This window comes from Zophobas morio, unplaced genomic scaffold (genome assembly GCF_036711695.1).
Source record: "Zophobas morio isolate AGI-343-1 ecotype UQ-CSIRO unplaced genomic scaffold, CSIRO_AGI_Zmor_V1 ptg000026l, whole genome shotgun sequence".
Taxonomy (NCBI): domain Eukaryota; kingdom Metazoa; phylum Arthropoda; class Insecta; order Coleoptera; family Tenebrionidae; genus Zophobas; species Zophobas morio.
Genome location: NW_026972131.1, coordinates 11,123,836 through 11,135,288, shown reverse-complemented (window position 1 = coordinate 11,135,288; position 11,453 = coordinate 11,123,836). Strand labels below are relative to the sequence as shown.

The following is an 11,453-nucleotide window of genomic DNA, read 5'->3' as shown; positions in this document are numbered from 1 at the left end:
ATATAGTGCAATTTTTCAAGGGTTGTTTGTGTTTGGTGATTTTTGAAGGTTTAAATTTGATTTTGGCGCGAAGTGGTGGGGCGTGTCGATTTGTGTCAGTGCAGCCAACCAAAACCAAAATCGCCTGTCAGTTTAGCGTTGCCAACCGTTCCTAACCTCTCGTTTCATAAAAAAAAGTGAAAAAATTGTTGCAGAAAAACCGTATTGCTCGTACACGATGACTTCAGCGCAAAAGGCTATTAAAAAGGTGTTTTTGGACAGTGATGTGTTTACGGCATGTCTCCACCACTGTCTCACGTCTGAAAAGGAAGAGGTTTTGGGGCTGCTCATCGGAAAGGTAGTTTTCGCTTTGATTGAACTTTATTTAACTATTGTTCGACAGGTGGACGAAGCGAGCTTTTGTCACGTATTGGCTTCCATAGTTATGCACCGGAGCGACAAGCAGCCTGACCGGGTTGAAATATCTGCGCCACAATTGTGCATTGCCACCGCATACGCAGATAAGTTGAGTGTGGTCTTAGGCGAGTCGGTGAGAGTGATTGGGTGGTACCATTCCCATCCGCACATCACTGTGTGGCCGAGCCATGTCGATGTGAACACACAATTTACCTATCAGATGTTGGATTCATTCGTGGGGTTAATATTCGCAGTATATCAAAATGACCCCGGTTCCGCGGGGAATACAGTCCAACTGACCTGTTTCCAATCGGTTGAAGACCCCACACACCCCGGACGCGTGGTGAGGAAAGACATAGAGTTACAAATTGTAAACAAACCGATGAAGCTGTTTAACTTGAAAGGTAAGACTTCCGTGTGGCTAAATCCAGTTTTAACGTAATTTTGAAGCTATCGTGGATTTGCCGACAATATTGTCGCAAGAAGAGACCCACCCGGAAAGACCCGACCAGGCGGATGTCAACGATCCTTTGACATTTCTGTTCAATGAAGCCCTAGAGACGCTCACTTTAGTCCATATAGCGTCAAGAGTGGCAATGCCGCTTCTAGAGGGTCTCGAAGCGAGATTGCAATCAGCTAAAGCGCGCCTTGCGGAATTAGAGAGATCTCTACCACCGTCGCGTCCCCCTCCACAATAATTCAAACTGTACCATTTTCATTATACATATTCTTACAAATTACCATTGTTTAAGTATATTATAGTTGGACAACCTATACGGACAATCACTTTCCCATGTAGAAAAGAATGAATATATATTTTACATCTCGCTCGCTTCACTATGAAGTGGCGGTACCTTGCGAAAGGGGGTAAAAATAGTCCGTAAGCACGTGATGTCGATAAGGTAGTAAACGGACGTATTAATCAGTACGTTGTACGGGGAGCAGTCACAAAATAAGCAAACGTACGTGTTGAAGACTTTACATATATATAATATATCTATGGGTTATCATCAAACTATGAACACCAAATTCATTCAATATGAACATCTTCTTACGTATTTTTTTTATTAACAGTAGTCAAATCATTAAATACATATTATTTTTGAAACTAAAATGCATTTTATCCTAAGATTGTATCACAAAATATTCATCACCATTTAAATATATACGATTTAGACATCAAGAAATAAATTTAAAATTGCAAAAATTATACTAAAACAGCCTTAAATGTGTCTTGTATGTACGTGCTTATCAGTATGTAGGCATTTTAACGCACAGCAATAATAGTTCTTGATGAGTAATGACTAATGACTACTGTAACACAGTAAATCCTCGAAATCGAAAATTTAAAACACTGAAAAATTCAAATATGGGAAAATTGTAAAATCGAGAAATCGAAACATAAAAAAATCAAAAAAATTAAAATTGGAAAATCTAAAATTTAAAAATCGAGAAATTGAACAATCGGTTAATTCAAAAATCGAAACATCGAAAAATTGGAAAATCGAAAAATAAAAAAAAATTGGACAATCGAAAATTTAAAAATTCCGAAAATTGAAAAATTGAAATATGGAGAACTGAAAACTCAAAAAATCGAAAAAAATTAATAATTTAAAAATTGAAAAGTTCAAATTGAGAAAACGAAAAACTGAAAAATCACAAAATTGAACGAAATATCAAGAAATTAGGCAATTAAAAAATTGAGAAACAGAAAAGTCAAAAAAGCAGTGTCTAAAAATCGCAAACTTAAAAAATCGAAAAATTGAAAAATCAAAATCCTGAATAACCGAAAAATTGAAGAACTGAAGAACTGAAAAATCGAAACTTTAGGAAGTGGAGAAATCGGAATATAAAAAAATAGATTAATTGAGAAATCCGAAAACTAAAAATTCAGAAACGTCAAAATTTGAAAAATAAAAAAATATTGAAGAACTAAAAAATCGAAAAATCTAAAATTTAAAACATTGAAAAGTTAAAATATACTAAAACTGAAAAATGGAGAAATCCAAACATCAAAAAATCAAAAATAAAAATAAAAATCTAAAATTTAATAATCGAAAAACTGAAAAATCAACGAATCGAGAAGTCGAGAATTTAAAAAATTGGACAATTGAAAAATCGGATAAATCAAAAATCGAAACATCGAAAAATCGAAAAACCGAAAAGCAAAAAATCGAAAAACCAACAAATCGAAAAATCGAAACATTGTAAAATTCAAAAATTGAGACATCGAGAAATCGAAAAATCAAAAGACAAAAAAAATCGAGGAGTCGAAAAATCGAGAAGTCGAAAAATCAAAAAATTGAGAAACCGAAGTAGGCCAAAATCGAAAAATCGAACACTTAAATATGAATTGAGATCTCAAAGAATTTAAACATTCGTAAATTTAAAAAATTAAAATATAGAACTGGAAACTCGAGAAACCGAAAAATCTAGAAATTTAAAAATTAAAATATGAAAAAGTTGAAAAATTGAGAAATTGAAATAAAAAACAAAAAACTGAAAATCCAAAAATAAAAAATAGAAAAATCTAGAAGTCGAAAAATGAAAGAATCGAAGTATTGAAAAATATCAAAACTGAAAGAAATATCCAAAAATTGAGAAATCGACAAACCAATAAAGCGAAGTCGAAAAATCGAAGAATTGAAGAGCTGAAAAATCGAAACTTTGAGAAGTGGGAAAATCAAAAATAGATTAATTGAGAAATCAGAACACTGAAAATTTAACGCAAAAATTTGAAAAATTCAAAAATTTAAATACTGAAGAACTGAAAAGTCAAAAAATCGAGAAATCTAAAAAACTAAAATTTAAAACAATGAATAATTAAAATATCGCAAAATTGAAGAATCGAGAGATCCAATTCAATTTGAAAAATTGAAAAATCGGGGCATCGAAAAATTGGAAAATCCAGAAATTGAAAAGCTCAAAAGAAAAAAATCGAAAAACCGAGAAATCCAAAAATCGAAACATCGAAAAATTCAAAGACTGAGACTTCGAGAAATCGAAAAATCGGAGGATCGAGAAATTGAGGAGTAGGAAGCCGAAAAGGAAAGTCAAAAATTGAAAAACTGAGAAATTGAACAATCAAAACAACGAAACATCTCACTTCGATAAATTGAGAAATTAAAAAATTGAATAGGTAATCGAAAAATTTTAAAAAAGAAAAACTGGAAAATCAAAAATTAAAATTCAAAAAATCGAAAAATTGAAATATAGAAGAACTGAAAACTGGAGATATCGAAAAACCTAGAATTTTAAAAAATGAAATATTAAAACATTGAAAAGTTTAAAAATTGAGAAATCGAAGCATTAAACAGTCCCAGAATTGAAAAATCTAAAGTTTACAATAAATTGAAAATCCAAAATGAAAAAAAGCGAGAAATCAAAAAAAATCCATCAATTCAAAAATCGAAAAGTCGAAAAATTGAAATATTGAAAAATCTCATAACTGAAAGAAATATTCAAAAAATTGAGAAATTAAAAAATTGGAAAATTGAGAAATCGAAAATATATATAAAGCAAAATTGAAAAATCGTAATCTTAAAAAATCGAAAAATTGAGGAACTGAAGATGTGAAAAATCGAAACTTTAGGAAATCCAGAAATGGAAAAATAAAAAAATATTGAAGAACTAAAAAATCGAAAAATCTAAAATTTAAAACATTGAAAAGTTAAAATATCCTAAAACTGAAAAATGGAGAAATCCAAACATCAAAAAATCAAAAAAAAATAAAAATAAAAATCTAAAATTTAATAATCGAAAAACTGAAAAATCAACGAATCGAGAAGTCGAGAATTTAAAAAACTGGACAATTGAAAAATCGGATAAATCAAAAATCGAAACATCGAAAAATCGAGAAACCGAAAAGCAAAAAGTCGAAAAACCAACAAATCGAAAAATCGAAACATTGTAAAATTCAAAAATTGAGACATCAAGAAATCGAAAAATCAAAAGACAAAAAAATCGAGGAGTCGAAAAATCGAGAAGTCGAAAAATCAAAAAATTGAGAAACCGAAGTAGGCCAAAATCGAAAAATCGAAAACTTAAATATGGAAAAATTGATAAAGCGACAGATTGAATAATCAAAACATCGAAACATCCGAATCTCAATGAATTGAGATCTCAAAAAATTTGAACATTCGGAAATTTAAAAAATTAAAATATAGAACTGGAAACTGGAGAAACCGAAAAATCTAGAAATTTAAAAATTAAAATATGAAAAAATTGAAAAATTTAGAAATTGAAATAAAAAACAAAAAACTGAAAATCCAAAAATAAAAAATAGAAAAATCTAGAAGTCGAAAAATGAAAGAATCGAAGTATTGAAAAATATCAAAACTGAAAGAAATATCCAAAAATTGAGAAATCGACAAACCAATAAAGCGAAGTCGAAAAATCGAAGAATTGAAGAACTGAAAAATCGAAACTTTGAGAAGTGGGAAAATCAAAAATAGATTAATTGAGAAATCAGAAAACTGAAAATTTAACGCAAAAATTTGAAAAATTCAAAAATTTAAATACTGAAGAACTGAAAAGTCAAAAAATCGAGAAATCGAAAAAACTAAAATTTAAAACAATGAATAATTAAAATATCGCAAAATTGAAGAAACGAGAGATCCAATTCAATTTGGAAAATTGAAAAATCGGGGCATTGAAAAATTGGAAAATCCAGAATTTGAAAAGCTCAAAAGAAAAAAAATCGAAAAACCGAGAAATCCAAAAATCGAAACAATTAAAAATTCAAAAACTGAAACTTCGAAAAATCGGAGGATCGAGAAATTGAGGACTTGGAAGCCGAAAAGGAAAGTTAAAAATTGAAAAATTGAGAAATTGAACAATCAAAACAACGAAACATCTGAATTCGATAAATTGAGTAATATCAAATGATATCAAGTCCCCAAAATTACACAGGGAAAAGTAAACGCGAGAGCAAAATCCAAATACGTCTTTATTCCTCAAGAAGAAAGAACAGACTGCCCCCTTCACTGCTTCCCTTGCATCTTATCTAATGTTTATATTAACCGACGATAATCAACCCTCAGACGGCTGGAATTTCGGCTGGCGCGACATCATATCGGAGCACCAGCGAGGTCCCGTTGCTAACATGAGAAATTAAAAAATTGAATAATCGAAAAATTTTAAAAAAGAAAAACTGGAAAATCAAAAATTAAAATTCAAAAAATCGAAAAATTGAAAAATTGAAATATAGAAGAACTGAAAACTCGAGATATCGAAAAACCTAGAATTTTAAAAAATGAAATATTAAAACATCGAAAAGTTTAAAAATTGAGAAATCGAAGCATTAAACAGTCCCAGAATTGAAAAATCTAAAGTTTACAATAAATTGAAAATCCAAAAAGAAAAAAAGGGAGAAATCAAAAAAATTCCATCAATTCAAAAATCGAAAAGTCGAAAAATTGAAATATTGAAAAATCTCATAACTGAAAGAAATATTCAAAAAATTGAGAAATTAAAAAATTGGAAAATTGAGAAATCGAAAATATAAAAAAGCAAAATTGAAAAATCGTAATCTTAAAAAATCGAAACATTGAGGAATTGAAGATGTGAAAAATCGAAACTTTAGGAAATCCAGAAATGGACAAATAAAAAAAATACTTTAGAAATCGGCAAACTGAAAATTTAGAAACGTGAAAATTTGAAAAATTGAAAAATCGAAATATTTAAAAACCGTAAAATTGAAGAGGACAAAAATTGAGAAATCGTATCATTGAAACATCGTAAAATCGAGAAATCGAAACATAAAAAAATCAAAAAAATTAAAATTGGAAAATCTAAAATTTAAAAATCGAGAAATTGAACAATCGGTTAATTCAAAAATCGGAACATCGAAAAATTGGAAAATTGAAAAATAAAAAAAAATTGGACAATCGAAAATTGAAAAATTGAAATATAGAGAACTGGAAATTCAAAAAATCGAAAAAAATTAATAATTTAAAAATTGAAAAGTTAAAATTGAGAAATCGAAAAACTGAAAAATCACAAAATTGAACGAAATATCAAAAAATTAGGCAATTAAAAAATTGAGAAACAGAAAAGTCAAAAAAGCAGCGTCTAAAAATCGCAAACTTAAAAAATCGAAAAATTGAAAAATCAAAATCCTGAATAATCGAAAAATTGAAGAACTGAAGAACTGAAAAATCGAAACTTTAGGAAATGGAGAAATCGGAATATAAAAAAATAGATTAATTGAGAAATCCGAAAACTAAAAATTCAGAAACGTCAAAATTTGAAAAATAAAAAAATATTGAAGAACTAAAAAATCGAAAAATCTAAAATTTAAAACATTGAAAAGTTAAAATATACTAAAACTGAAAAATGGAGAAATCCAAACATCAAAAAATCAAAAATAAAAATAAAAATCTAAAATTTAATCATCGAAAAACTGAAAAATCAACGAATCGAGAAGTCGAGAATTTAAAAAATTGGACAATTGAAAAATCGTTTTTTCGTTCACCATGCTGGCGGGGATGTTCGTCACTCGACCATCGGGGGATGTTTGGATTCCTGGAACGAGGAAACAACAAAAATTCTCTTATTATCCCTCCAAAAAAATTGATGACGTCAAAGAACTTCTGACATTATTTTAAAAATAAATATCACGGCCTACTAGACCACGTTTTCGATCGTGTGGTAGTAATTTTGTGAATTTTTTTTCATTTTAGTCATTAAAAATCGACAAAAATTGCTGCTGATATCAGCGACGTCTATTTAAGACGGCGATTTTTGAAGAAATCGCCCGATAAAAATAAACAAATAAAAATAAATCTTACAAACGCTATACTCACAGATGTTACAGATTACGCTACATTTTTTAATCGCTTCAAACTACATTTCTGCATTTCATTATTCGGCACTTAAAAATACCGAGAACTTTCCATAATTTCATTTAATCCACAAAAAGCCTCATTAAAATGAGACACTTTAACGACTAATTAGTTCAAAGTGCGCGGCTTTTTTCAGAATCGGTCGCCTCAATTAGAACAGTACATTAATAACCACGCTAACTAGGTGATAATAAAACTAGTATTCAGGAAAAATATTGAATAATATAGAAGCCCAAATTAATAATAGCTTTTATGATTGAATAAAAACGTTAACATTGTCAAATCGGTGTCGCGTTGTTGGTGTTATCTCAACAAATCACCAACCCCGGAAATTGAATATGGAAATAAGTTTTTTTTTGTTATAGATGACGTTTTAAAAATGGGTGGGTGGGTGGGGAACTTTTATTTTTAATATAGAAAAATATCTTTGTGAGGGTTGAGTTATACAGATGTGAGTGATCTGGAAAAAACTTGCTTACAACGAAAATACAAATCTTTTTTTATTTTATTTTTAAATTCGGTAATTTCCATTTGAAAATTTTGACGATTTTTGTGAGAATCAATGTGAAATTTCAAACCAGGTCTTTCATTTTTTGTGTCAATAGTGTTTAGGTCAACACATTATGGCATTTAGGGCCCGTAACAACAATCAAATCTTAAGATTTACAAAATTTTGACGAATTTTTGAAAAATCAAATAACAATGAAAAACGTGTAATTTTAATTTGCAGACTGATCTTGTTTAGAAAATCCAAAAGTGTTATTTTTTAGCTTTGACAACCTCAGGATCTCAACATTCAAGGAAATATATGATTTCTTTTTTTTTTGTAATGAGAAGATTAATTTTTCCTTTTATTAAAAAATTTTTAAATGTCTAATAAACTGAAAAATTCGATTATAGAGGAAATCAATGTCTATGTTATTATAATATGTTTCCTGGATAAAGAGTTTTTTTAGAAAAATTTCACCAAAATGAGTTTTTTCTTTTGTTATTGATAACGCATTAGGAACGGGTGGGTGGGTGGGAAACTTTTATTTTTATTATAGTAAAATATCTTTGTGGGAGTTGAGTTTTACAGATGTGAGTGATCTGGAAAAAACTTGCTTACGACGAAAATACAGATATTTTTTATTATAATTTTTTTTAAATTAGTCAATCTTCATTTGAAAATTTTGACGATTTTTGTGAGAATCAATGAGAAATTTCGAACCAGGTCTTTCATTTTTTGTGTCAACAGTGTTTAGGTAAATACATTATGGCATTTACGGCCCGTAACAACAATCAGATTTTAAGGTTTGCAAAATTTTGACGAATTTTTGAAAAATTAAATAACTATGAAAACGTGTAATTTTGATTTTCAAACTGATCTTGTTTAAAAAATCCGAAAGTGTTATTTTTTAGCTTCGACAACCTCAGGATCTCAACATTCAAGGAAATATATGATTTCTTTTTTTTTTGTAATGAGAAAATTAATTTACCTTTTAAGAAAAAATTTTTAAATGTCTAATAAACTCAGAAATTCGTTTATAGAGGAAATCAATGACTTTTCTCGAGTTTTTGTCTAAATTGTGAAAGAGATAATTAACAGAAAAGGAAGAGAGAAAAAAGAGTAAAAAAGGGAAATAGAAAAAATGGCAAGGAGAGTAAACAGCGAAAGAGGGAACGAAAAAGAAATGGTAAAGGAGCAGGGGAAAAAGAGTGAAGGAAAATGAAGTGGATAGAAAAAAAGAGGTGTAATTTTTTAGCTGAATTTGTTTTGAAGGGAGAGAGAAAAGAAGCAGAAACCAGAGAAAGAAAACAACGCGAGAGAGAGAGAGAGAGAAAAATAGAAAGTGATAGTGAAAGAGATTAAGCTCCTCCCTCTCCCCCTCACTTCGTTGTAGTCACTACTCTGTCTCTACTGTTCAGTTTTTTCTTAGCAAGTGCTAGCCCCACCCACCCGCCCTCTGTTTTCTTAGAGGGTATTATTTGCAAAAATCAGTCTTATCTTAACCAATACACAAAATACCCTGATCAAGATGTAAAAAGCCATTTTGAAGGATCTAAAAACAACATTTTTTGTGTACCCAATTTTTGGTGGTCTTTGGGTACTTTTTGGAGTCCACAAAAATTATGTTTTTTTTTTTGATATTTTTGAGCTCTTTTTGCCTTTTTTCAATGGTCCGGAAGTACCATTTTAATATATTACTAACATTACATACATATATTTACTTTATCATAAAAAAAATTGAATCTGCAAATTCAAAGCATATAATTTTTCGAAAAAGCTGGATTTGTTCAGGAGCGAGAGAAGTTCTGTCGAAATAACCTTAGACCAATTTTTTTATATATTTCTTCAAAGAGCACAACACAAAAACACAACTTTGTCTGCCCCTTTTTTTTTGAATTTCTAAAATTGGTCTGAATCGACCAACCCAGGTGTCTATTTGACACAAAATTTTCTCAAGAATTCAATCAACAATTCTGTGATTATTTTTCCATTATCTATTCAAACGGCGGAGAAAAACGCAAAATATTTAAAAACTTTTCATTAAACTCTGATTAAATTTGGAATGGACGATGAACTGGATTCTGTTTTTTTTTTGTCGTACCCAAAAAACAAGAAATACCTACACTAATAACCTGGATTCCGTATTTTTTTCGCACTTAAAAAAATTTAGGAATACCTGCTCTAATTGCACCTTTGAACCCGTAATTTACGCAGCTGGAAAAAAACGAGAAATCCAAAAATCGAAACATCGAAAAATTCAAAAACTGAGACTTCGAGAAATCGAAAAATCGGAGGGTCGAGAAATTGAGGAGTCGGAAGCCGAAAAGGAAAGTTAAAAATGGAAAAATTGAAAAATTGAAATATAGAAGAACTGAAAACTCGAGATATCGAAAAACCTAGAATTTTAAAAAATGAAATATTAAAACATCGAAAAGTTTAAAAATTGAGAAATCGAAGCATTAAACAGTCCCAGAATTGAAGAATCTAAAGTTTACAATAAATTGAAAATCCAAAAAGAAAAAAAGCGAGAAATCAAAAAAAATCCATCAATTCAAAAATCGAAAAGTCGAAAAATTGAAATATTGAAAAATCTCATAACTGAAAGAAATATTCAAAAAATTGAGAAATTAAAAAATTGGAAAATTGAGAAATCGAAAATATAAAAAAGCAAAATTGAAAAATCGTAATCTTAAAAAATCGAAAAATTGAGGAATTGAAGATGTGAAAAATCGAAACTTTAGGAAATCCAGAACTGGAAAAATAAAAAAATATTGAAGAACTAAAAAATCGAAAAATCTAAAATTTAAAACATTGAAAAGTTAAAATATCCTAAAACTGAAAAATGGAGAAATCCAAACATCAAAAAATCAAAAAAAAAAATCTAAAATTTAATAATCGAAAAACTGAAAAATCAACGAATCGAGAAGTCGAGAATTTAAAAAATTGGACAATTGAAAAATCGGATAAATCAAAAATCGAAACATCGAAAAATCGAGAAACCGAAAAGAAAAAAATCGAAAAACCAACAAATCGAAAAATCGAAACATTGTAAAATTCAAAAATTGAGACATCGAGAAATTGAAAAATCAAAAGACAAAAAAAATCGAGGAGTCGAAAAATCGAGAAGTCGAAAAATCAAAAAATTGAGAAACCGAAGTAGGCCAAAATCGAAAAATCGAAAACTTAAATATGGAAAAATTGATAAAGCGAGAGATTGAATAATCAAAACATCGAAACATCCGAATCTCAATGAATTGAGATCTCAAAAAATTTAAACATTCGGAAATTTAAAAAATTAAAATATAGAACTGGAAACTCGAGAAACCGAAAAATCTAGAAATTTAAAAATTAATATATGAAAAAGTTGAAAAATTGAGAAATTGAAATAAAAAACAAAAAACTGAAAATCCAAAAATAAAAAATAGAAAAATCTAGAAGTCGAAAAATGAAAGAATCGAAGTATTGAAAAATATCAAAACTGAAAGAAATATCCAAAAATTGAGAAATCGACAAACCAATAAAGCGAAGCCGAAAAATCGAAGAATTGAAGAGCTGAAAAATCGAAACTTTGAGAAGTGGGAAAATCAAAAATAGATTAATTGAGAAATCAGAAAACTGAAAATTTAACGCAAAAATTTGAAAAATTCAAAAATTTAAATACTGAAGAACTGAAAAGTCAAAAAATCGAGAAATCGAAAAAACTAAAATTTAAAACAATGAAT

At 28.9% G+C, this 11,453-nt stretch overlaps 1 protein-coding gene across 1 annotated transcript; it reads left to right on the top strand.

Annotated features, from left to right (window-relative positions):
* The first annotated feature begins 114 nt into the window (after positions 1-114).
* On the top strand, positions 115-1,133 carry LOC135136248 (lys-63-specific deubiquitinase BRCC36-like). Its single transcript, XM_064065446.1, has 3 exons — positions 115-337; positions 383-800; positions 847-1,133. Exons 1-3 carry the CDS (start codon positions 218-220, stop codon positions 1,092-1,094), a joined length of 786 nt encoding a protein of 261 aa, XP_063921516.1. The 5' UTR covers positions 115-217; the 3' UTR covers positions 1,095-1,133.
* The last annotated feature ends 10,320 nt before the right edge of the window (positions 1,134-11,453 follow it).